General features: G+C 42.1%; 1 protein-coding gene across 3 annotated transcripts in view; it reads left to right on the top strand.

Moving 5' to 3' along the window:
• KCNK2 (potassium two pore domain channel subfamily K member 2) overlaps nt 1–26,483 on the top strand; it is a 212,007-nt gene extending 185,524 nt beyond the window's left edge. For all 3 annotated transcript variants that reach the window (XM_048843166.2, XM_048843168.2, XM_048843167.2), the window contains one exon: nt 24,280–26,483. In XM_048843166.2, the coding sequence (XP_048699123.1) occupies nt 24,280–24,597 (318 nt within the window). In that variant the 3' untranslated portion in view covers nt 24,598–26,483. The remainder of the gene's footprint in view (nt 1–24,279) is intronic.
• The last annotated feature ends 1,248 nt before the right edge of the window (nt 26,484–27,731 follow it).

Below are 27,731 nucleotides of genomic sequence, written 5' to 3'. Positions count from 1 at the left end.
AGTACTAGCTTTCCTCAAACAACGTCCTCTTCATTATTCTCTAGACTTCGATTACTCTGAACTCTAATTTGGTCTTTTGACTATATGTTCCTTTGAAAGGCAAGATTTCAGCAGGAGTTCTCCCTTGTAGGATTTCTCTTGACTTCTGAGTGCTGCTGCTCTTAAATTGCTGTGTTTCCTGTGAGAATACATGCCCAGGTCAAGTATTTTAATAATTTAGGCTGGGATTTTCACAGGAACCTAAGGGACTTAGAAGCTCAAATCCCACTGAAATTCAATGGAAGCTGAGTACCTAGCTCCCTTAGGCTCCTTTGAAAATCACAGCCTCAGGCTCTGACGCAGCTCCTGTTCAAGTTGATGGGATAATTTCCATTGACTTGAACGGAGTTGGATAAGGCCTTTAAAGACTGGATCTGGAACTTCAGCAATGAAAAATAGTGACTTCACTTCACTTTGAAATTTAAGGGGAAAATTATTATACTTGTAGGTAGAGCACTGCTGTGGGACTAGGGACGCAGGACCTGCTGCCCTAATGAGGGAGCAGGTAAAATGTACTGCTTTGTGAGTGGGATTGGCTGGACCAAAAAATCCCACACTGTGTTTTTTTGCAGGAAAATGCTAAATCTCTCATCAGTTTGTTGTAAATAGAATTTCAGCAATGTAAAGCAAGTCTTGGGTTTTTTTAAAAAAATAAAGGTTTTAATAGTTACATTTAAGTGAGGGATTTTAGAGTAGCTTGTGAATCGTCAAGTCCATCTGCTGTCTGATGGATAAAATTGACAATATGTCATGTAAGTCTACTTCCCAGCATAGACGCCATGCCAGAAAGACTACTGTATCATCAAACATGTCTAGCTCCATCTATAATAAATGTTAAAAGTTACAAGATGCTGATACATGGCTCAACTAATACGGAATTAAAGGAGGTTAATGTCCTCATGACTGATGAGGGGAGGCTGAGGGAAATGGGCTTATTTAGTCTGCAGAAGCGAAGAGTGAGGGGGGATTTGATAGCAGCCTTCAACTACCTGAAGGGGGGTCCCAAAGAGGATGGAGCTAGACTGTTCTCAGTGGTGGCAGATGACAGAACAAGGAGCAATGGTCTCAAGTTGCAGTGGGAGAGGTCTAGTTGGATATTAGGAAACACTATTTCACTAGGAGGGTGGTGAAGCACTGGAATGGGTTACCTAGGAAGGTGATGGAATCTCCATCCTTAGAGGTTTTTAAGGCCTAGCTTACTGGGGGGAGGGATAGCTCAGTGGTTTGAGCACTGGCCTGCTAGGGACTGGTGTTCAGTCAATCCAGGGTTGTGAGTTCAATCCTTGAGGGTGCCATTTAGGGATCTGGGGCAAAAATTGGGGATTTGAGCAGGGGGTTGGACTAGATGACCTCCTGAGGTCTCTTCCAACCCTAATCTTCTATGAATGTAATTAATGCAAATCAACATGGATTTATGAAAAATATATCCTGTCAAATTAACAATATTGTTTGTTGATGAGCTTACAGGTTTGGTTGATAAAGGTAATAACATTGATGTCATATACTTTGGCTTCTGTAAGGCATTTAACTTGGTACCACATGACATTTTGATTATAAAATTAACATGGTACACATTAAATGGATTAAAAATTGGCTATCTGATAGGTCTCCAAATTGTAAGCTAGAAATCGTCATCAGGCATGTATGTTTCTGGTAAGGTCCTGCAGGGATCGGTTCTTGGCTCTATGCCATTTAACATTTTTTTGGAGGGAAACATAAAATCATTGCTGATCAATTTTACAGATGACAAAAAGTGGGAGAGTGGTAAATAATGAAGAGCACAGGTAGCCTGATCCAGAGAGATCTGAACTGCTTGGTAAACGGTGCAAGCAAATAATATGCATTTTACTGTGGCTAACTGTAAATGTATGCATCTAGGAACAAAGAATGTAGGCCATCCTTACAGAATGGGGGACTCTATCCTGGGAAAAAGTGACTCTAAAAAGATTTGGGTGTTTTGGTGCATAATCAGCTGAACATGAGCTCCCAATGTGATGCTGCAGCCAACAGAGCTATTGTGATCCTGGGATGCATAAACCGGAATCTTGAATAGGAGTAGAGTGGTTATTTTATCTCTGCATTAGGCAGTGCTGTGACTGCTCCTGGAATATTGTGTTCAGTTCTGGTGCCCACAATTCAAGAAGGATGTTGATAAACTGGAGAGGGTTCTGAGAAGAGCCACAAGAATAATTAAGGGGCTGGAAAACATGCCTTATAGTAATAGAGTCAAAAAGCTCAATTTATTTAGCTTAACAAAGAGAAGGTTAAGAGGTGACTTGATTACTGTCTTAATATCTACATGGGGAGCAAACATTTAATAATGGGCTTTTCAGTCCAGAAGACAAAGATTTAATGAGATCTGATAGTTGGAACTTGAAGCTAGACAAATTCAGACTGGAAATAAGGCATACATTTTCGACAGTGAGGGTAATTAACTATTGGAATTCTCCATCTCTGACAAATTCTAAATCAAGTTTGGATGTTTTTCTAGATATGCTCTAGGAATTTTGGGGGAAGTTCTATGACCTGTATTATCCAGGAGATCAGGCTAGATGAACACAGTTGTCGTTTCTAGCCTTGGAATCTATGAATAAAAGCAACTTGTCACTGGGAGTATATTTACATAAGTATGTAGTATGTTACAAGGACAAAAAATAAATTTTGATCTTAAGTGGTATATTACTCTATATTTGTTTCTTTCAAAATAATGGAAAGGCTGGGACTCTTTTCAAGGAAATATCACCTGTTATGCAGCATTTTCAGTTATCTGCAAGAAAATATAAAATAATTGATGGTAAAGTTTGCAGATGACCAAAACAATTGGTGAAATGGTAAACATATATATAAAGTCAGGTCAGTTCTACAAATGGATACTGGGTAAGCTGGGCTCATATGAATGTGTGTTTTAATAAAGTCAAATAAAAGATCATAATCTAAGAACAAAAAGTGTAGGTCTCACTCACATGATATAGGACTGTTTCTGGAAAGTAGTGAATCTGAAATATACTTAGCAGTTGTGGTCAATAACCAGCTGAACTTGAGCTCCCAGTGCAGCGCTGTGGTAGACAGGGCTAACGCAATCCATCACTGTAAACAGAAGAAGACCGAGTAGGAAAAAGGAAATGGTATCTTTACAGACAACATTAGTGAGACCATGACTGAAATACTGCTTCCAGTCCCATCCAGTTCTGTGCTCCACACTTCAAAGGAGATGTAGAAAAATTAAGAAGGGTTCAGAAAAGAGTTACAGAACTTATTTCAGGTTTGTAAAATATGCTTTAGAGTTGGAGATGTAAAAAAGTCGATCTATTCTGCTTATTCCAGATAAAGTTACGAGGTGACTTGAAAACAGTCTGTAAGTACCCACAAGGGGAGAGGATAGCAGAGAGCACTTTGCTACATGTGTGTCTGCTAGCCTAAAGTACAATGGCTGGAAACTGAAACTAGACCAATTCAGACTAGAAATAAGGCACACATTTTTAGGAGTGAGGGTAGTTAAGCATTGGAACAACTTGTCTGGAGCTATGGTAGATTCTGTATCACTGGCATTCTTTAAATCAAGATTGGATGTCTTTCTAAAATATAAACCTGTAGCTATGCTAGGGTGACCAGACAGAAAGTATAAAAAATCGGGATGCGGGGGGGGGGGGCGGGAGGAAGAATAGGTGCCTATGTAAGAGCCTCCAAAATCAGGACTGTTCCTATAAAATCAGGACACCTGGTCACCCTAAGCTCAGCCAGAAGTTACAGGCTCAATGCAGGTGAAATTCTATGGCCTGTATTGTGCAGAAACTCAGATTAGATGATCATAATGGTCCCTTCTGGCCTTTAAACTTATGAATGTAATGAAATCTAGGGCATATCCAGTGTTTGTTAATGAAGCAGATTATCTTCCTTTAATGGTTATATCTCGTGCAGCCTTGCCAAGGGTCACGACACTCATGCAGGCCACCACTCATGTATTCCTGCAGCCCAGACTGAATGTCTCGCATTCTGTTGGTCTGCAGAAATGGGTTGCAATTGTGAGCCCCCCCTCCCCCTCCCCACGCCAGCGGTGCCAGCTGAGCAGGCACCACAGTGGCCTAAATAGCTTCTATATTGTTGCTTCCCCTGCTGCATCTGAGGAGCTGGTGTGGAGCAGGCTAGTGACAGCGTTGATAGCAGGAGAACATGGAGGCTGTAGTGGCAGGGATGCGGGTGGGGGGAGGCCGTACTACCCACAGGTGAACCAGCCCAGCTTCCTCCCCAGACACTCCCATCTGCCCAACCCTCAGCAACTCCATCCTGCTGCCCCCATCTTCCCTCTGGGCATTGTGTTAGCCCCCAGTTTATTCCCATTCTACTCAGCTACATCCTTGGTTACCTAGCTACCACTCAGCCAATTGCTAGTCAGCCAGCTATCTCACTGGACAACACCACAAACTCATTTCTCCTCCATCTTCTCCCTGCTTCACCCGGACACCCCCACAAATCCACCTTCCTTTAGCTATGCCTAGATTCACTCAACCCCCCTTACCAGTTTTCTGCCTAGACACCCCCAGAAACACAACTTCCCTTAGCTACTTCCCAGTTTTCTCCAGCTTCTTCCACCCAGACCCTCTGGTAGCCCCCATCCACCCTCATCTTTCACCCAAACAGCCTCATAAACCCACATGCCCTGGCTTCCTCCCCTCAGACAGCCCTACCCGACACCCACCTATTCCCAAGGCTTCCTTCATCATCTAACTGCCTACCTTTTGTGCATCTTTAGGTAAATTGAAGGTTATGGTCATATACAAACTACTTGAAAATATGTAAATTATGCAGTGAGCTAATTCATATCTTTGCAAATAATTTGCATAAAGTTTCACAAATGGAACTGGACAGAACTGGACAGCTCTGCAAAAATAAGTTGGAGTGAAAGGTGAACAAAGGGGTAAATTTAAGCTGAATATCAGAGAAGATTTCCTAATTACAAGGATAATTAGTCTGTGGAGTAAACTTCTCTAGGGAGTGGTGAGAGACCCTATACTTCAGTAATGGTATAACTGGACTAGGTATGAGTAGAAAATGTACTATAGTGAGGAATCTTGCATTAACTTCCGTGTGTGAAAAGATATAATGAACAAAAAACTATAAGAAAAGGTTGCAAAGTCAAACACTCAAAAAATAGGAGATTCTACCTTTTGTACATTTGCACTGTGATGTCTATTACTATGTGTATGTAAAGCATCTAGCGCTCTGCGGCCTAATCTCATCTGGGGCCTCTGGACACCACTGGAATACAAATGGATGATGATATTATGACATAGATGTCAAATATTTAAATTTTAGGAGACCCATGAAAAAACTGAAAGGCGATGCAGAAGTAGTCTTTGCTGAATGACTCCTAAATATTTTCCAATTGCACAGTGCTGTATAATGGGACAAATTCATTGCTACTGTAAATGTTCGAGTCAGTGCAGTTACACCAGTGATGACTTTAGCCCAGCTTGAATTTCTCTCTCAAAATGTAAGTAACAATTGGGAAGTGCACAGCTTTTGATAACATGTTCTTCTTTTAGAATGAGGAATGGATTATTATGAGAGGAAAAGGGGAAAACAGGTCACTTTTAGTTAATAAATCCCTTATCTCTTTATAGTTATGAATTCTAGTATTATTTTGTGAAAGAATGAGAGCCTTTGTCGAATGCTTTTGCATCTTGAGTAGGAGTGTGCTTCACTGTAGCTGGCACATCCAAGAGTCTGTTCAGTCAATCCAGGATATTGGGTGCAGTGTGTTTTATAGAGAAGTGCTGCATTCAGAAAGGCAATAGTTTCTAGGCGTTTATATTTGAATCAGATGTTAGAGAGGCCCAAAGCACTGTTAAACTCATAAATGGTTCTGGCAGAAAATATATCCAGATGCCTTTGCTCAGATGTACTAATCCAACAACTGCATTTAAAAAAAATCTATTTGAGATACAGTTCCCCTCTCATACATTTTGTGTGCTGTTATGAATGAAAAGTATTAACTGGATGGCTATTGCTCTATGGTGCCATGCACTTTGAAAACTTTCTAAATCTACTCCACTTAGCTGATAAATTTCATATCCTGGAAAAAATTTGCAATGGAATTTTTTTTAATGATTAGAATGGATATTTTGTCTCTCTTGCATATGTCCCTGAAGTAGTAATTTTCATACTGGATGATAGTGACCATCTCCATATACCAAATAGGTCAGACAGTGCTAACAGGATCAGTGGAAAAGAGATTTTTATTAATGAGAGATTCAAAAAAGAGTGGCAATTAGCTAAGTGAGCAGGAGTATTGGTATCATTAACCATTAGTGGCGATCTGGCAGAATTGATTCTGAGTGGAATTTGGCCTTTTCCCCCTTCTCAAAACAATATTTCCCGATTGTGGGTTATAGTGCTGTAGATTCTGGTTTTAATTATGAAATGCTCAGTGCAGTCCACCATACATTGCTCCTGTACTGAGCACCTGTCACAAAGAGAACATAGCTACGAAATGCAATGAAGTGCACATAACATGAAGATGGGGGGAGGGATAGCTCAGTGGTTTGAGCATTGGCCTGCTAAACCCAGGGTTGTGAGTTCAATCTTTGAGGGGGCCATTTAGGGATCTGAGCCAAAAATTGGGGATTGGTCCTGCTTTGAGGAGGGGGTTGGGCTAGATGACCTCATGAAGTCCCTTCCAACCCTGATATTCTATGAAGAAGTCTGTTCATCTAGTTCAGGGACACTCCTCGGGCTCATAGTCTACTGAGCCCTAGAACAACTGAGTTGTGCCTTGTGCATGACCTGGAATAGATGGCAAGATGATTCTAAGCTATTTTTCCACTCTTTTCATCCTCATCCTGACCAGAGGCCAAACCAGGTCCCAGCATACCTTAGAGCAGTCTAAGAGCTACTCTAACTTATGCTGACTAGAGCAGTCCCCTAGACATCAGTGATCATTGGAGAGCACTGTCTCTGGCCATCTCGTGCTCAAGGCCTATGCAGGAATGGCCCCCTCAATCTGGGTAAGGGGAAGGAAAAGGTGAGTGGTATGGACCAGCTCTCTCCATCCCCTAGAAATGCTGGAGCACAAAAGAGCCAGAGCCAGGAACCAGAATCAGGCCTGAGGTGTTTTTGTTGTGGTGGTGATGATATTGTTGTTTAATATTTGTATTGTGGTAGTGCCTAGAGGCCCCAATCAGCTATGAGGACCTCATTGTGCTAAGTGCTGTATATCTGTATAATGAAAAGACTGTCCCTGCTTCACTTATTGTTTCTAAATATAAAGCAAGACTGCTGGTTTATACAGCAAACAGAAGGGGAGACCACAAGGTAACAGCAAGGTAGTTATGACTGTGGCTACATTTTAGTCAAGGGTATTTTTAGTAAAAGTCATGGACAGGTCACTAGCAGTAAACAGAAATTCACGTCCAAGACTTTTACTATATAGCCCTGACTAAAACTTGTATGGGGTGGCCCTGGGGGTGCCACGGGTGCTGGGGGAACAGCCCAGGGGGTGTGGTGGGTGCTGGGGGAGCACAGGTGCAGGAAGCAGCGAAGAGGGGGCGTGGTCCATGGAAGCACCTCAGGTGTTCATGGGGGGGGCTGGGGTGCTAGAGGGGCGTGGCCAGGGAAACACCGCAGGTACTCGGGGGAGGAAGTTGTGGCCCAGGGGACACCGTGGCTGCTTGGGGACCAGGGGTGGAGGGTTGGCAGGGCTGGGGCAGGTTCCCTTCACAGCTCCTGAGAAGCGGGGACCCCAGCTACTTGCTCCATGTACTGCCGCCGCTCTGCCCCAAGCCCTGGTTCTGCAGCTCCCATTGGCTGGGAACCGCAGCCAATGGGAGCTGTGGGGGCGGTGCCTGTGAGCGGAGGCAGCATGTGGAGTTAGGAGCTGAGGGAGGGGAGCCCCCTTCTGGGGAGCCCCCCCCAGGTAAGCACTGCCCCACACCCCAATCTTGAGGTCCCCCCCAAACTTCTGTGCTGGGGTGCAGGGGGGCCTGAGACTGCCCCAGCAGCAGCCAGTGCAACTGGCCCAGGGGCTGCCTGAGCTGCTCAGGTGGCTCCCAGGCCAGCTGCTCCGGGCTGCTTCAGAAGTCACAGAGGTCACAGAAAGTCATGGAATCCATGATAAACACAGAGCCTTAGTTATGATTAGTGTAGTAAGCACGCGCCACAGTGCCTAACCATTGGCCTCTACCACCTGCGAGGGGTCAGGATTTGAACCTGTGCAAATAATGGACATTTCAGTTTGCTGGGAATTAAAAAAAAAAAAAACTTGTTTCAGGCCTAAATTTTTGGCAAATAGAAAAGTCAAAAATGTTTTGTTTTGAGTCTAATGATTTTTTTAAAGTTGTTCTCAACCACAACACATTTGTGAAATCAATCCGAATTCACAAATTGTTTTGGTGTTGTCAAATCTTTTTTTCACTAAATGCATAAAAAAACAAATAGTTGGAACATTCCAGCCAGCTCTACTTGTGACCTTCATCGCCAAAGAACAGATCTCTTTCATATGAGATCTCTCAGTGATTACCCTTTTAGTTTTTAAAAATAAAAATAAATAAATGATATTAATCATTTAATAGTTGTCCTGTGCTCATGTTCCTCTTATTAGCTAATGTTTCCCTTTATTGTGGAAATGAAGAAGTCATGTTCAACCCATAGCTGCCCTAACATGCCTCTTTCTGTTTCAAACACACAACCACTCACTGTTACTGTATTCTTTTATCCCTTAAGTTCTTTTTCAGAAAGTTAAATATGAGTAAGCACATAAGGATTATTTTTAGACATTGAACTATTCTACTGCTAGATAGCTCCTGGAAATTATTCTTTTCAACTTCTCAGCATATAGGTATTTGTAATCAGCTGTTGTTCCCACCCTGTTCTGAAGAGAGTATGCACACAGCATATATAGTCCAGGTTTACTGCTTATCTGGAGTTTGTTTGACTTTATTGATAACTTAAGGAAAAAGCCATGGATGATCTTTCTCACCCAAGTAGGCTGTTTTTAGGGTTTTCTCTCAATCCCAGCTCTGTGTTCCTTCTGCCTCAGAGAGACACTCAAATCACATCTGATGAAGTGAGCTGTGGCTCACGAAAGCTCATGCTCAAATAAATTGGTTAGTCTCTAAGGTGCCACAAGTACTCCTTTTCTTTTTGCGAATACAGACTAACACGGCTGTTCCTCTGACACCTATCAAATCTCTTCTATTATCCTGCTTGGAGTTAGCTGTATCTACCTTCCAGCATTAGTCAGCAGAAATTACTTTGAATATTTGTGCAAAGTTCTAGCTTCTGAGCTTAAGGTCACTCACCAGAAGAGTCTGTGTTCCTTGGCAGTTCTGTGGAAATTGTCACCCCGTAGCAGCCGCAAACAGTAAACATTTTTAGAATATGGCTAGGAGCATAGTGAAACCCAGGTCTCCAGAAGTGGAAGGCTAGTGTGTTAACTTAAATCCCATAGGGGAGAGACAATAATTGACTCATAAGCTCAGTGTGCTTTTTCAGTTGCAAAGTCATGCTAATGAGCACATAAGAAACTTGAAGTTAGCCATGGTTTTGTGACAGAGTTGAGAATAGCTCTCTGTAACCACGGGTTCAAATTCCAGTAGGATTGATTTAGTCCTTCAGCCTTCCAATGTCAATAAACGGAGTCTAGTACTTTTGGAGTGAAACTTTAGTACCCCTTTTTAGTATTCTGTGTGGCTCCTGAAGCTCCTGTGACATCTTTTAATGAGAAAAGGGATCCTTAGCTTTCCAAATCGCTTTCCGCTATTGTTGGGCAACCTGCTGTGTGCCTAACTGCCATACATACTCTGGGAGGTGCCCGCCTTCTCTGGCAAATTGGCATTGCATGGCTATCAAGTGCCTGGGGAGCCTTCCAAATGAAAGGTGTTAAATGCATGTACTTTATTCATGAGCCAGTAAAAGATATGACCATGTCTCTCGAATACCCTTTTGATATCTTTCCCCAATAGTATCCATACTCTATTTTTAAAAATAAAGCACTTTCCAGTTTTTAGGATTTTTAAGTCCCAAAGCTATGGGCCAAATCAATTCCTGGTATAATTCCACTCCATGTCAATGGAATTAAACCAGAGATGACTATAACTCAAAGGGTCAAAGGATCAAGTAAATCTTGACATTAAAAGTTAAGATTTAGCCACTGATAATGTAATATTGGGAATCTTCTGTGAGAGATGCTTGCACAATAAACTGAACTCTCTATTATCCACTACTCAGTTACATGATCCTTGTGTCCCCTTAATACATTGGCTCACTTTTGATCGTTCTCTTCCCTGGCATAATGTTGTAGGTAATTGAAGCTGGCTTTATTTTTTATAAACATTCGTAGGTCTCATCATCATTGTGGTTGTGCGTTGTCTGAGAGAGAAGGAAATTGTTTCCATCAAAAAGAAGGAAGTGAGCCACATCTTTAAAACTGTTACTTGGGCATGCACTAAAATTTTCAACAAGTAGCACTTGAGCATCAATTAGTTAAAGCTTATATGGTGCTATGAAAATGTAAAGTGCTGCATGATTGCTGAATACTATTGGGAGCAAAGAAATTATTGAATGTCCAAACAGAAGCCCAGTCCAGCCAAAATAAATCTCTCTGGAGTATTTCCCATCTCTCACTGTCCTATGGGAGGGGGACAGTGCCTTCATAATTTTCTTGAAAATTTGGTTCTAGAACAGGGGCAGTCTTATTTTTTATCAAGATCCAAATTTTTTGGTCAAGATAAAGTCAACGTCCAGACTCCAGAGAAACATTTTTCACACTGCAATAATGATAATAAGTAAATAAAAAGATTTCAGGGTCCATTCAAAAGCATCTAGTGGTCTGGATTTGGCCAAAGGTCTGCCTATTGACTACCCCTGTTCTAAAACCTGCATCTCCAAACATTCAGCCCCCTGTAGATACTGAGCCAGTGACAACCTGTGCATATGGCTTTACATGGTCAGGTTTGTTTTACCGTCAAAAACCAACCTTCCTGAATATTACAAATTGACATATTCTGAAGCATTACAATGGGTAGTCACAAATCTATACATCAATGGAAGTACGGAAAAATAGATGTCAGAGTCTCCTCTTTTACATGAAGCATTTTATATAAATCAGCAGCAAACATCCAGTGTATGACAAGGAGTGGGTAGAGGGTGGTTAGGAGACTGGAAGGGATTTGAAGATCTGTAGAGCCACTCCACTTTCAAATCTCTCCTTAATTCTTTCCTTTGCTGTAATGCATACAAATCACTCCCAGCTAGATTGACCTAGTTGATGACTTCTATCTTTCTCCTCAATTCTGTTCATTTTCTTATAGCATCATTTTGCTTTAGCCTCCTGTTGCATACTATTTGAACTGTAGATTATGAACTTACTGGGGCAGGAATTGTCCTTGGTTGCATTACATCTCTGTACAGCATCTAGCACAACGGTGCCCTGATCCTTGGCTGGGATTGCTAGGCACTATCATAATACAATAGTAATATATAGTAATAATTCCCCCATCGTTATGGGGAATGACAGACAGAAGTCTAGAAGAAGCTACTTTGGTGGGGTAGTGGTATTGAGGAGAGATAGGAGGACAGATAGTGAGAAAGATGGAAAAGAGAGCCAGGAAGCCCAAAGAGCCTTTCAGCAGCGTGAGCCTTGAAGAGGACCCCTCTTTGTAACAGAGGGGCAGTAATAACTTCTGTATGTGGCTAAGGTTGTTGCTGTGCACTAAGTTAGTTCAGTGCAGTAATGCCCACAGGCCAGAAGAGCTGTAGGGGAGGAAATAGGCCAGCTCTGCTGCTCATGCCATGTATCAACCCACCCAACAATTGCCCTGTTGCCTTGTTTCCTATCTATATGAATTACATTTAAAAAAAAGAGCTGAACTGTACAGTTTCTGAGAATATTGCATAAGAGTTTCTCCAAAGACAAAACATGATGTACTCTCCTCTTTTGCGAGGACAATGTGACACTTTCATACTCTTTCTAGTTTTGACTCAGACTACTGTGTCCAATTAATTCAAAGTTTTATTTTGAAGAAGAGTTCACCTCAGGGAAAAATGAAATTGCAATGCTTGGGAGGAATGTATTAGTGGTAATTGTCAGACATTACAGACTTGGGAGCATGTGCTTTAAGAATATCTGTAAACCAGGCTTCACATATTTCTCTACAGAATTAATAGGGGGATATCTCCAGCCCCAGCCCACCAAATTGTTATTTAATTCCTATTTTTGGCTTAAAGTAGCTTTAGGAAAATGATTAAAATGCACAAGCCAAAGAAAATAATGTAAAAGTACAGCTGTCAAGGAAAAACAAACAAAGTAAATAGAAATACTTACTATAAAATTTCCTTTTTCCTCTCCTATGATACACAGGACTTATCTATCTCCTTATATAGCATCCATTATGACAGTAGTTGAGTGCATCTTAATTAGAAATAGTGATATCTCCCTTCCTTCCCTGTAAATAGAAGTAAATTGCTTGCTAAGATTATAGGGGTTGTGTGTGTGTGAGAGAGAAAGAGAATGAACTTGTAGTGGGAAAGCTATGTCAAAGGATGAGTTTTGCATTTATTTCTGAAAGTGGAAAGGTCCATAGTCATTCTTGCCTCTTCTGGTAGGGAGTTCCAAAGTCTCTCGCAACTCCTGTGCTATTTTTTAACAATTTCATAGTTCCAGTGGGACATAGGAACTGTTATTGGAAGTCGTAGTTGCAGAAGGAGAGGCAACCTTTCAGGTGCTTAGGATCAGTTTGATAAAGGGCTATTAATATCAGGAGAGAGGTTTTGAATTTAACTCTCTGCAAGAGGCAAGAACAGAACACCTGGGTGATGTGCTCACAGTAATCTGTGTCACTAAGAAGATCGGTTAATGTGCTTTGTACCAACTAGAGCTTTCTTATTGTGTTTAGTTTCATTCCTAGTACGACTGAATCAAGCTTGGAGGTCATGAATGCATGCCTTGCTGTGGTCAGATCGCTGTCTAATAGAATGGGACTCAGTATTGCTGGATGGAAGCAGGAATTTTTGTTGATTGTGATTTGTTGTGGTTGTTTGGGCACCTATTGCAATGAGGAGTCCCAAAGGATCGCAAGGCTGCAGACAAACCTGAGGATCTGAGGGTAAAGGTCCCACATAGCGGGGGAAATTATAGGGACACAAGTCCTTCAAAGTTAGAGTGACCAGATGTCCCGATTTTATAGGGACAGTCCCGATATTTGAGGCTTTTTCTTATATAGAAACCTATTACCTCCCACCCCCATCCAGATTTTGCACACTTGTTCTCTGGTCACCCTATTCAAAGTGCTTTCCGTCCCAGTAGCATCATCTCAGTCTTGCCTGTGTTAAAAAGCCAGATGCTCCCTTCTGGCCGTAGGCTATATGAAACTTCATCGAGGTGCTGATCTTAGATAAAGCTGGAAGAGGGTGCTGATTACATTTGACATACGGGGTACTGATGTATTGTAGCCCATGCTCTCTCACCATCTCCCCCAACAGTTCTGTGTAGAAATTGATTAGGATGGTGTTGAGTTCTAAGCCTTGTGGCACTCCAAATGAAAGGACTCAGGAGGTGCAGGGACGGCTGCTTGTAATGACTCAAGCCATTTCAGGGCACTTCCATTTATCTTCATGACTTCTTGGTAATGGGTTTGACTTCCTTAATCTAACCACTAGCCCACTCTAATGCTGTTGGGGACTTTCCCTAGTCCTGCCAAATCCTGCATGCCTGTCTAATAGTAGCATCAGCAAAAGGTCTGTGCAAAGGTCTGTTTCGTTACTGAACAGGGAAGTTCATGTATTTTAGGTGTGTCACACTAAAATGGTGGCTAACTGTTTTATATTATTTGATAAATGTGTCAGAGATTTGTAAGTTAGAGAATATTCCACATTATGTTATAACCAATTGAGATTGATATTTTCACTTTAGGCAGATTGATGGTCTTTCTTCAAGAGAAGCATATCTGGTTCAATATGAATTCCATTATTCAGGATAGTGAGCTCTTTCCTGTTCCATTATAAGTGCATTACCATATTTCTGGAAGAATCTGATGCTACATTTGAAGTTGCTATGGGAAGACTTGTGGGACTGTGGTGTCTGTTGGGTCAGGAAACATAATAGCATAAAGGTCCATGATCAGGAGAGCCCAAAGCAAACAAGCAGTGTTTGAAAATTCCTATTAAAAGCGAATTAAGTGGTACTGAATACGTAAATTACCACATTAAGTATAAATTGTAAATTCTAAATGAGTGCACATTGCTTATACAGATCAGAGAGGTTAAAAGAAAAGTTGCAACTACCTATAACCTGAATGTCTGATCTGGGGTTAGAGATACTCTGTGCACAAATTCAGGACTTAGCCACAGTCACAAGATAGCTGGATATTTTTTTCTTTAAAACTATCAGAAAAGTTAGTTAGTTGTTGACATATAAATTGCCATCATAATGCTCTAGAGTTAATACTCCACTGAGATGAATGAGGATGTTTAACTCCTCCCAAATCTATTTTTGATTGCCTCTGTAGAAAAAGAGAAACACTTGGGGTTGGACTTGGAACTGCTCACATTTAATGATGGTGTTCTAGCATCGGTTTCTATTGGCAAGAAGATATTGGGCTGCTGGCACTTGTACTATCTGTTATGTGGATGAGTCTTGGGCTGTCATTCCGATACCTTTCACCAGCACTTAAGAAATATTGTGCGTATTCCAATCCTTGCGCTCCATGTTAGTGATTAGCAGTCTTCATCAGTGTATCATATGGTTCAGAACTATTTGATTAAAAAAGCAGACATGTCTCCTATGGAGTCTGCAGAGTAATCTATTTTTGTGAGGCAAGGGGACTTGAAGAAAAAGTAAACAGTTCTTGCTGTAGAAATTTATGTGCAGATATTTTTGGTTTTGAACAGCAGACAACTGGCATTTCAATCACTTAGCATCAGATATGAAGTGGCTACCAGACCCCAAATTTAGCTAAAATTGAATGCAGTATGAGGAAATGTCATACCTTGGGGACTGAGAGAACCTGAACATTCATTGAAATGTCATTATGAACAGAGGAGGAATTAAATTACAAGAGCAGGTTGCTTATGTGCTCTGGCAATTTTAGAAATTGCACATTACTCTTTCAATAACCCCTTGAGCTCGAGTCCATAAATGTTACATGGTAAAAGATGTTGTTTTCTGAAAGGGTAAAAATTTTCTTTAAGTGCATTCCAGGACCCACAAAAGTTAGGGGCTGAAAGCAGCAATTTGGGCCAGACATAGGACACGCAGCACTTATTCCAGCTTCCCTGTGCAGTGGTTATTCCAGCTTCCCCGTGCAGCACCATTGCATTTCAATCCTTCTTTCTCTTATTTTATAAGAATTGATTTATGGCAAACTGTGTGATAGTTTTGAAACACGAGCAGATGATAAGACCACAACATTCATGTCTTTTATTATCTAAATCAGGAGTTGAATCCAAGTCTCCAAAGGGATATTTATGGAGAGCCTCACCAATTACACCACCTAGCCCCCCAAAAGGAGATTTTATTAGAATTTAATTATTAGATAACCTAATAACTAGACTTTTAAAATCCCATTGAATAATTAATGTGCCTAACAGTTAAAATACAGCAAGTGGCCAAGTGTTCTGAAGATAGCATGGTCCTCTGCATGTCGCTGAGTGGCCATGAATAGTGAATACAAAGCATGTCTTCGGGACTGCCAATAATTAGTTGTGCCAGCAGCACAGCCAGTTGGTTATTTGTGAGGAAAGCATGGGGGTGGGGAGAAGAGAGCTGAAGCTGCCAATAGAAGAAAAATAAGAGTGAGGTTAAAAGGGTGGTGGGTAGGTCAGTTCAGAATGCTTGTGGCTTTCAGTAGCTTGCCTGGGCATAAGAATGGAGCAGGCTGACAGAGCAGAGGGATGGTAATCAAAACAAAGCTAGTTCAGCAGGTCTAAATTTAAATGTACCAATCTTGACAACATCCCTTGAAATGTGACTTGTCAGCAATGTGTCTCAAAGTGAAATATCTGGGCTAGATCCTTAGCTATAGCCGAGAAGTACTCACACAGCTGAGAAGGTGCAAAGATGTGGGGATAGCATGGGAATTGTTGTATGGATATTGATCTCAAAGGCCTAAAGAGTTCAAAGTGTTTATAAACTCATCACTGGTCAACATTAAACAGTGATAGATAGCTTTGGGGTGAATTTTAAACAGAGGCCTTGGTTTTACTTAGTTACTTGGCAAACACCCAAAAGCATTAATTCAAATTGAATATTTACGGATTAAACTCTCACACTCCCAGACAAAGAAGAAGAAAGTAAAACAAGATTTATATTGAAACTGTGGTTAAGTGATTATACAAAACAAACTTCAGACCTTATCAAAGTCTCCTCTCCTTTTGGAGTTAAAGTATCAGAGTCTCTTATTTTCAGAACAGCCTTTCTTTGATGAAAAGGAAAAGGTTAATTTTACTCTCAGCCCTGATGTGAAGGGCCTTCACTTACCCTGTTCTTAACAAACAGACAGACACAAGGTGGAGGAGAGACAGGATAGAAAAGATAGGTGAAATATGGCTTTTGTTGATGTTTTTGGAATGCTGCACCTCTGGTTAGTTATGAGTGGATGCTTTGGCTAGCACATTGACCACAACACCTGCTGCTTGGACTCCGGTTAGTTATGATTTAGTCAGGGCTATCATCTGTTTGGATCCTTTCTCCTTAGACAAGGCAGGTTTAGATGAATGCAGCATAGTTTGGATTTGGACTTTGGGATTTGATGAAAACCCACATTAGTGAGATAGGATAGAAGGAAAGAAACAGTGGGCAGGAAATAACATAAGGGAAGGGAATACAATACAGGATCTTAGGTACCTTTGTGGTGCTGGCAATTCGATATCCCAACTGGTGGGCTGAAGAATCATAGAATCATAGAATATCAGGGTTGGAAGGGACCTCAGGAGGTCATCTAGTCCAACCCCCTGCTCAAAGCAGGACCAATTCCCAACTAAATCATCCCAGCAGGGCATTGTCAAGCCTGACCTTAAAAAACTTCTAAGGAAGGAGATTCCACCACCTCCCTAAGTAACGCATTCCAGTGTTTCACAACCCTCCTAGTGAAAAAGTTTTTCCTAATATCCAACCTAAACCTCCCCCACTGCAACTTGAGACCATTACTCCTTGTCCTGTCCTCTTCTACCACTGAGAATAGTCTAGAACCATCCTCTTTGGAACCCCCTTTCAGGTAGTTGAAAGCAGCTATCAAATCCCCCCTCATTCTTCTCTTCCGCAGACTAAACAATCCCAGTTCCCTCAGCCTCTCCTCATAAGTCATGTGTTCCAGTCCCCTAATCATTTTTGTTGCCCTCCGCTGGACGTTTTCCAGTTTTTCCACATCCTTCTTGTAGTTTGGGGCCCAAAACTGGACACAGTACTCCAGATGAGGCCTCACCAATGTCGAATAGAGGGGAATGATCACGTCCCTCTATCTGCTGGCAATGCCCCTACTTAACAGCCCAAAATGCCATTGGCCTTCTTGGCAACAAGGGCACACTGTTGACTCATATCCAGCTTCTCGTCCACTGTAACACCTAGGTCCTTTTCTGCAGAACTACTGCGGAGCCATTCGGTCCCTAGTCTGTAGCGGTGCCTGGGATTCTTCCATCCTAAGAGCAGGACTCTGCACTTGTCCTTGTTGAACCTCATCAGATTTCTTTTGGCCCAATCCTCTAATTTGTCTAGGGCCCTCTGTATCCTATCCCTACACTCCAGTGTATCTACCTCTCCTCCCAGTTTAGTGTCATCTGCAAACTTCCTAAGGGTGCAATCCACACCATCCTCCAGATCATTAATGAAGATATTGAACAAAATTGGCCCGAGGACCAACCCTTGGGGCAGTCCACTTGATACCGGCTGCCAACTAGACATGGGGCCATTGATCACTACCCGTTGAGCCCGACAATCTAGCCAGCTTTCTATCCACCTTATCGTCCATTCATCCAGCCCATACTTCTTTAACTTGCTGGCAAGAATACTGTGGGAGACTGTATCAAAAGCTTTGCTAAAGTCAAGGAATAACACGTCCACTGCTTTCCCCTCATCCACAGAGCCAGTTATCTCATCATAGAAGGCAATTAGATTAGTCAGGCATGACTTTCCCTTGGTGAATCCATGCTGACTGTTCCTGATCACTTTCCTCTCCTCTAAGTGCTTCAGAATTGATTCCTTGAGGACCTGCTCCATGATTTTTCCAGGGACTGAGGTGAGGCTGACTGGCTTGTAGTTCCCAGGATCCTCCTTCTTCACTTTTTTAAAGATGGGCACTACATTAGCCTTTTTCCAGTCGTCCGGGACCTCCCCCGATCGCCATGAGTTTTCAAAGATAATGGCCAATGGCTCTGCAATCACACCCGCCAACTCCTTTAGCACTCTTGGATGCAGCACATCCGGCCCCATGGACTTGTGCTCGTCCAGCTTTTCTAAACAGTCCCGAACCACTTCTTTCTCCACAGAGGGCTGGTCACCTCCTCCCCATGCTGTGCTGCCCAGTGATGGAGTCTGGGAGCTGACCTTGTTCTTGAAGACAGAGGCAAAAAAAGCAATGAGTGCATTAGCTTTTTCCACATTCTCTGTCACTAGGTTGTTTCCCTCCTTCAGTAAGGGGCCCACACTTTTCTTGACTTTCTTCTTTTTGCTAACATACCTGAAGAAACCCTTCTTGTTACTCTTAACATCTCTTGCTAGCTGTAATTCCAGGTGTGATTTGGTCTTCCTGATTTCATTCCTGCATGCTCGAGCAATATTTTTATACTCTTCTCTGGTCATTTGTCCAATCTTCCACTTCTTGTAAGCTTCTTTTTTGTGTTCAAGATCAGCAAGGATTTCACTGTTAGGCCAAGCTGGTCGCCAGCCATATTTACTATTCTTTCTACACATCGGGATGGTTTGTCCCTGTAACCTCCATAAGGATTCTTTAAAGTATAGCCAGCTCTCCTGGACTCCTTTCCCCCTCATGTTATTCTCCCAAGGGCTCCTGCCCATCAGTTCCCTGAGGTTGTCAAAGTCTGCTTTTCTGAAGTCAAGGGTCCGTATTCTGCTGCTCTCCTTTCTTCCTTGTGTCAGGATCCTGAACTCGACCATCTCATGGTCACTGCCTCCCAGATTCTCATCCACTTTTGCTTCCCCTACTAATTCTTCCCTGTTTGTGAGCAGCAGGTCAAGAAGAGCTCTGCCCCTAGTTGGTTCCTCCAGCACTTGCACCAGGAAATTGTCCCCTACAGTTTCCAAAAACTTCCTGGATTGTCTGTGCACCGCTGTATTGCTCTCCCAGCAGATATCAGGGTGATTGAAATCTCTCATAAGAACCAGAGCCTGTGATCTAGTAACTTCTGTTAGCTGCCGGAAGAAAGCCTCGTCCACCGCATCCCCCTGATCCGGTGGTCTATAGCAGACTCCCACCACGACATCACCCTTGTTGCTCACGCTTCTAAACTTAATCCAGAGACACTCAGGTTTTTCTGCAGTTTCATACCGGAGCTCTGAGCAGTCATACTGCTCTCTTACATACAATGCAACTCCCCCAACTTTTCTGCCCTGCCTGTCCTTTCTGAACTGTTTATATCCATCCATGACAGTACTCCAGTCATGTGAGTTATCCCACCAAGTCTCTGTTATTCCAATCACATCATAATTCCTTGACTGTGCCAGGACTTCCAGTTCTCCCTGCTTGTTTCCCAGGCTTCTTGCATTTGTGTATAGGCACTTGAGAGAACTTGCTGTTTGTCCTGCTTTCTTAGTATGAGGCAGGAGCCCTCCCCTTTCATGTTCTCCCGCTCATGCTTCCTCCCAATATCCCACGTTCCCACTTACCTCAGGGCTTTTGTCTCCTTCCCCCGGTGAACCTAGTTTAAAGCCCTCCTCACTAGGTTAGCCAGCCTGCTTCCGAAGATGCTCTTCCCTCTCTTCGTTAGGTGGAGCTCATCTCTGCCTAGCACTCCTCCTTCTTGGAACACCATCCCATGGTCAAAGAATCTAAAGCCTTCTCTCCGACACCACCTGCATAGCCATTCATTGACTTCCACGATTCGACGGTCTCTACCCAGGCCTTTTCCTTCTACGGGGAGGATGGATGAAAACACCACTTACGCCTCAAACTCCTTTATCCTTCTTCCCAGAGCCACATAGTCTGCAGTGATCCGCTCAAGGTCATTCTTGGCAGTATCATTGGTGCCCACATGGAGGAGAAGGAAGGGGTAGCGATCCGAGGGCTTGATGAGTCTCGGCAGTCTCTCCGTCACATCGTGAATCCTAGCTCCTGGCAAGCAGCAGACTTCTCGGTTTTCCCGGTCGGGGCGGAAGATAGATGACTCAGTCCCACTGAGGAGAGAGTCCCCGACCACCACCACCTGCCTCCTCCTCTTCGGAGCAGTGGTCGTGGAACCCCCATCCCTAGGACAGTGCATTTCATGCCTTCCAATCGGTGGAGTCTCCTTCTGTTCCCTTCCCTCAGATGTATTATCTAGTCCACTCTCCACATTAGTACCTGTGGAGAGAACACGAAAATGGTTGCTTACCTGTATCTGTGCTGCTGGTACATGGACGCTCCCCTTTCTTCTTCTGGAGGTCACATGCTGCCAAATTTCTTCACTGTCCTCCTGTCCCCGCTGCACAGCCTGCTCTGAATCTTCAGAACATTGTGCCTGTAGAACCATATCCTGATGTCTGTCGAGAAACTGAAGATTTCGTGTTATGCAACGCAGGGTCAATATTTGTTTCTCCAGACCTTGAACCTTCTCTTCCAATATGGAGACCAGCTTGCACTTTGTACAGACAAAGTCGCTTCTGTCCTGTGGAAGAAAGACTAACATGGCACATCCAGTGCAGGTCACAACAGCTGAATGCTCCCCATCCATATTACCTTCCTTCTACGAGCTTCCTCAGGAGTTGTAGAAACTGCTTGGAGAAGCCAGCAAGATGTAAGCCTCAGTGGGCTCTCCCCGGGCGAACTCCCAGGCAAACTCCCTCTGTTAGCCTCTCTGCTGTTCGCCGCTCAGCTGACTGGCTTTTTATAACAGTCAGGCCCACTCAAGGCTCACCTGGAACAAAGCACTCCCAATTCACACTTTTCAAACAACCAGTGAAGCACGCGGTCAAACTGTCCCCCCAACAGAGACTCAGATACTCACCAACACAGCCTCCCTAATGCAGCCCTTAGCGTACCTCCTCTCAGACAGATCCCAGGCAAACTCCCTCTGTTATCCTCTCTGCTGTTCGCCGCAGACTGGATGTCAAGATAATATAATGACTTTCAGTTCTTAAATGGGAAGACAAAGTTCCTTAAACAAGAGCAAGGCCAGCCAGCCTTCCTCTCAGGAAGTGAGTCCTTTAGAAGAGTTGAGAGGCGTTGAATGCTGGCACATTAGGGGATGAACTGTCCCAAAAGGATTAAAGCTGTTGGCATATATCCTCATTGTTTTGTCCACCAATTAAATCCATTTCTGTAAGGACAAATTTGGCACAGGTAACTTTGTTCCCACATTGTCTTGTTTACCAAGTATAATCTCACCACAGTCCTTGATTTATATCAGTAGGCCATTTGGATTGGACTAATCGTTTCTCTGTGTGGTTTTCTTGCATCTATTGTAACATTCATCGTTGTAAACAACTGACCTATTATTTGTGGTTATTGTAACATCTTATGAACTTTCACATACTTTTTACAATGGATCTTAGGGTAACTTTGTAGAGCCAATTATCATAACACAACCCATACGCTTTTTCTGTGCCATCTAAGGATTCCCCTTCTCAAGGGGATCTTCTAGTTGTTGGGAAAGCCGTTCTTAGGATAGCTTTACACCAGTTCAGTAGGGCAAAGCTGCCCTAATGTACGGGAGGATCTAGCTCATTGTTCTGGTGGGGGTTTTTTTTCATTACTTGTTTACAATTAAGAAAAGTACTGGCACAGATAAAATCTGTAGGTATCACAAGCTTTATTGTTCTAAAATCTGAAGTACATATGTCAGTGTTACTTTTAGCCCGGCTTGAATACTGATTAATTATTCAGCTAGCGTAAACTGCTATGCAAAACTGAAAAGAATCCTTGTTTTAAAAATATACATATTAGGCCCCATTCATTTTTGGTGTAATTCTATTGAAGTTGAATGATGTACAGATTTAATAACATGACCTTTGGATCTGGGGGCTTTTTTGTTTGTGCAATGAGAAGAAAAGCTGGATTAAACACCCCCTTATCATTCCTCCGTGAGCTGATAACTTTTACCACCATTGTGTTTCTGTTTCCAGCGGCACTGCAAAATATACATAGCCCTGTAGCCACCTTCCAGAGCTAATGTACATAATCATTTTAAAGGCAAAGCCTCTTGTTTCTCTGACTTTATTTTCATTTGATTTTTGTGAACAAATATGTGCTCACCTTGTCACTGCTTGTTTGCCAGTGATTGAAATTCTGGGACTCCGCACTACAAATTAGAGTAATTTGTTTAAGTGGTTTAATTCTTTTAATGTGCTATGCTTTGGATTTACATTAGTCTACTCTACCATCTCCTTTCTGAGCCTAACTTACCATTAAAACAGTCTGAAAAGTGGAGACTTAAGGGAAAAAAAACCTCCAAAAAATCTGTTCCTGAGTTTAATTGAAAAAACAAAAAACACAAAACCCTGAAAAACAACCTAATCATTCCAAGGAGTCCTCTTCATTTATTTTAAATGGTAAATGGAGGGTTTTCTCTGCTTGGTGTAATAACTGTATCCTGGGCTAAGTACAGTTAAAGGCCAGTGTGTTAATGTTAAATAAAGTCAGAGGCTGAGGTTCATATCAGCGCAGTGTAAGGTTATTGCCAAATTTAGAGGAATCCCCCTCCACGTACTTATATGAAAACATTTTCTCCCTCCTCTTATCCATTTCCTCCCATTGCTACACCTCAGCACCTCCCAGGCCTTTGCTACTTAGCAAGAAACCCTAACCCCCACACAGCTCCCTTAAAAAAAATAAGTTTTGTAACAGTATATTTAAAAGCTTTTCTCTCCTTTTTCACCACCCCCACTTTCCATCTCCCTTACTTCTCTCCATCCTCTTATCTTTTTCTTTGCTCCATTTACCCCCTCTCCAAAAAAGAGTGCCTTTCCTATTTCAAGTGGTCAAAAGGCTGAACATTTTGGGCACTGGGAAGTAAAGGGTAATTTTGGACTCTCCCTACCCCCTGCCCACACCCATATGCATGTGTGTGTGCACAATGTTCTTCAGGCCTGCTGAGACTGAAAGCTAAGCGGAGTGTAAAGTTGAGGAGAAACATGGTTGAAAGACTGCTGTCTTCACTGAGAGTGGATAAGCCCCTGTGTTGGTTCCTGGCAAATGCATTTGGAGTGCTGAGAGCAGGAACCAGTCATAGTGCAGGGATCTGCATATTTCCTAATTGAGAAATAGCAGTCATTATGCAAATCAGAACACCTCCCGTAGCCAATCAGAATGGAGGGATTTTCATAATGGCAATAGAATCATAGAGCTGTGAGACTCCACAACATCTCTGCTCTCTGACTAGTGGACATTGTTTCATTTCAGGATAATTAGTGACAGCCCTCGAGTCCCACATTGTAATCCTATTCCTTTCTCTATTTGAAATAACAGACTTAGTTGAAATGGAAAGAAAAAGCAAAGCATATTGCTGACTTGACTGAAACTGTCACTTACATTAATCCTTGTTTTGAACATGCGCTAAAAATAGAATACAAGCAGCTGCCATTTTTCTTTAAAAAGCCCTTTCCATCTATATTTAGAAAATCCTGTGGCAAGCTTCACAGAGATCTTTACACAGACAGTAAGTGTGTCCATAAATAACCCTGTACATCTCCCCTGGTAACAATACAAAACACAGTCTGGATTTCTGGGAATTCAACACCCCCCCGGCCAGCTGGGTTGTTCTCAACTGTCAGGACCTCATTTTTAAAGGAAACTTCCCCTTATTGATTCCATATAAATCAGCTTGTACATTTTTCACTGTATAGATTTTTGTTGTTGTTGTGTTTAATGTCATTCTTAGCTCTTGTTGTATTAATATGTCTTCCTTTTGGACGAAAGAATATAACTCTATGAAACTAGACTTTTTTTTTAAACAAAAGGTAAACCTGAACCAAAAAAGAGTTGTGCCAATGGGCAACAGTTTTGTTCTCTATTCATTCTGGGGTCCTGAATATAAACCATCCTTGAAGTGCCTAGTCATGTTGTGTTTCTCTCCCCTTCTCTTTCATTGTGTGTGTTGCAGGTGGGAGAGTTCAGAGCTCACGCTGCCGAATGGACAGCCAATGTCACGGCAGAGTTCAAAGAAACCCGCAGGCGTCTAAGTGTGGAGATTTATGACAAGTTTCAACGGGCTACCTCCATCAAAAGGAAGCTCTCTGCAGAGCTCGCTGTCAACCACAGTCAAGATCTGACCCCTTGCAAGAGAACCCTGTCAGTCAACCACCTCTGCAGCGAGAAGGACATCTTGCCTGCTCTAACAAAGACAGACAGCATTTATATGAATGGTTTGACTCCTCACTGTGCAGCGGAAGATATTGCTGTGATTGAAAACATTAAGTAGTGCTGACTTTGGATGCCGATCCTTGGAGAAGCTTTTGGCTTAAACTAGCCATATACTTCTTTTTTTTCCTATCCATGATTGATGCTAGTAACATTTTATACATGTGCATGAGTTCAACAGAAACCACCACGATAGGGATTCAGTGTCACCATCATATCTCTTCAGACACAAGATGAATGGAATTTCTGTTGTTGATAGATGCTGGAGCAAGCAACGTCCAATGCCTTTTTGTGCTCAGACTGTTGTTCATTTCTCCTAATGTGCCATATGGCCTAAATAATGAATTATATTTGTTTATGTTAACAATGTAGCTTTGAGGGATCAGTCCTTACATTTTCAGGGTCTACCTTACTGAGCCTAGGAATGGACCATTTATGGACTACAACACATTTGTAAATGGCAAGAAATTCTTATGCAGCCTTTTACCTAAGAAATTTTTGTCAGTGCCTTATCTTTTGAAGAAACAGAACCTCTGTAACTCTTACATGTAACTCTTACATGGTTTGTGTTTGTTTGTTTGTTTTTTTGCATGAGTAATGTATTTCATTTGAGCTTTCATCTTGCCTGAAATGATGATGTTTTAAAGGTGTCTTTAGTGAAGATACCAGCATTGAGAATGGATGCCAAAAATCAACAGACATCAAAGTGACACTCCTAAATCTAGCTTTACAGGCACGGCAGTTACAAGAGTTGCAAAAATGTCCCCTGAAAATATTTATTTTACTCTCATCCAGGTGATGCAAGCTCACACTATATTAGAACCAGACCTGTAGAATTTATGGATCCATTTTGGGTTTTATTTTTCAAGAATTGTTTAGCAATGTTATCCCATGTGTCAGATTACCAAAAATCTCCAGTTATGTGTAATTACATTATTTGCTAGATCACAAGAGGAAGTAGAAGTTAATACAATGTGGAAATGTTTTTAATTGGTGCATTCTAATAACCATACTCATTAAAACATTTCAGAAAAATACCACAGCAATTTCTAATAATCATAAATCTGCTGCCAGAAAGTTACTCGCTGAAAAGAATTTTAAACTTTTTATTTAAGCCAAGTCACACCAGGCTCCTACTGGATCCTATTGGAGTGCTTTCCTGAATGTCACACTGTACATTGGTTGCCTACACCGGAACTATGACTGATGTGGGAATGCAATTGAAACTGGTATCACTGTGACTTTCTACATATAAAATACAGACTTCTCTGAATACAAATACAGACATGAAGGAAAGCTGATAAATAGCACAATCTGAATGCCGATGATTATTCGGATAGGACAGGCTGATGATATGCAGATCTGAAGCCAATCCATGGGGTTTCTGTATTGGTTTTAAAGAAAAGCATTGACTTTAATTCTATATCTGTTGTTTTGTTTATAGTTGTGTGTGAGACTCGGAAGGAATGCAGGATAAAAACAAGGAATGGATAATTTTGTCTTTTTAAAATTTTTTCATATTTTAGTCTATTGTAAGCTGGCTGTACATAAAATGAATATAACAAGCCCTAAGGGAATAATTTAGGCTCTGTGCAAATTAAAGAAAAATTAGACTTTGTTGATTGGCCATGATGAAAATGACAAATTTGTAGCATTTCTGACCATTAGATAGCATACAAAATATGAATGTTAATGTTCTGGATGCTTAATCTTGTTCTCTGATTAATCAATGCTATCAGTGTAAATATCAGTCAATTAACATTTACAGAGAGTAAGCTTTTAAATTAAGGAAAGTTCCATGAATTAGTACCAGGCCATGCTCTTTTAAAAGAAAAAGACCCCTGTCTCTCCCAGCACAGTGTTCTGAATGTCCACGTGGTGAGAAGCTCTTCTTGCCATGTATAAACTGTGAATTGTAATGAAAAATAAAGTTTTTACTTAAAATAAGCTTTTCTGAGTCTCCTGCTTGCTGCTGTCCCACCAGAATGCTGAGAAATCACTTGAGACACCAGCTGTTTGAGGGCTCAAAGGTTACAGTCTTTATACTCGTTTGCAGCCTGCTTGAATTTAAGATGGTTTAACAATGAAAAGAAGAACTTGACTCCAACAATCAAAACATTTTTTCTAAATATTAAACAGTAATGTTCTTCGGGTTGCTACACCTTTAAATTTTGTTTTGTGGCCATTTTTAAAAGGAATTTGGCAGGACTGAATTTCGATTCTAATACACTTTTCAATTAGAAAATATAAGTCTTGGAATATAATGTATATATTGTGACAGACCCAGACCAGTTGGGGGCAGGAGTCTGGTAGAACGCAAATGTACTGGCCACTGGATGAATAGTTTTCCGTTCCCTGAGTGACCAGAGCAGGGGCTGCCCTAGAGCAATCAGGAACCTGCTAGAATCAATTAAGAGAGGCAAGCTAATTAAGACACCTGAAGCCAATTAAGAACTTACTAGAATCAATTATGGCAGGCAGGCTAATCAGGACACCTGGTTTAAAAAGGACCTCCCATCAGTTAGTGAGGCATGCACAAGGAGCAGGGAGTGAGAAGGTGTGGTGCTGAAGGACTGAGGAGTACAAGCGTTATCAGGCTTCAGGAGGAAGATCCTGCGGCGAGGATAAATAAGGTGCTCGGGGGAGGCCATGGGCAAGTAACCCAGGGAGTTGTAGCTGTCAGGCAGCTGATACAGGAGACGTTTTAGACAGCTGCTATCCACAGGGCCCTGGGCTGGAACCCAGTGTAGAGGTTCCCCCCCTCCCCAACTCCCTATCTGACACAGAAGGAGTTGACCTGGTCTGTGAGACACACCAGAAGGGAAGGTCTAACTTGGAAAGGGATCTGGCCTGTCCCCGACCCACTAGGTGGGACAACAGAGACTGCGGAGATTGTTCTCCATTTCCCCCATGCTGGCCAGTGATGAGGTTAGCTGAGTAAATGGCAAACTGAGGGCTGCCGTGAATCTCTAAGGCGAGCAAATCCGCCAGAAAGCGCAGAACCCACCAAGGCAGAGGAGAAACTTTGTCACAATATATACTGTATAAGTCCCTTCCCTTGGAATATACTGTACCTACTGATATACTCTTTTGTATATCATCTAACACTTAAATTCATCAGGACAAAATAAGTGCCAAACGGAGCCCTGATTTACACTTGTGAAACCCTACTGAAGTCAATGAAGTAACACAGAG

The sequence above is a fragment of the Caretta caretta genome, chromosome 3, assembly GCF_965140235.1.
Source record: "Caretta caretta isolate rCarCar2 chromosome 3, rCarCar1.hap1, whole genome shotgun sequence".
NCBI lineage: Eukaryota > Metazoa > Chordata > Testudines > Cheloniidae > Caretta > Caretta caretta.
Note: the sequence above shows the minus strand (reverse complement) of the source record. Positions and strands in the feature narration are given on the sequence as shown.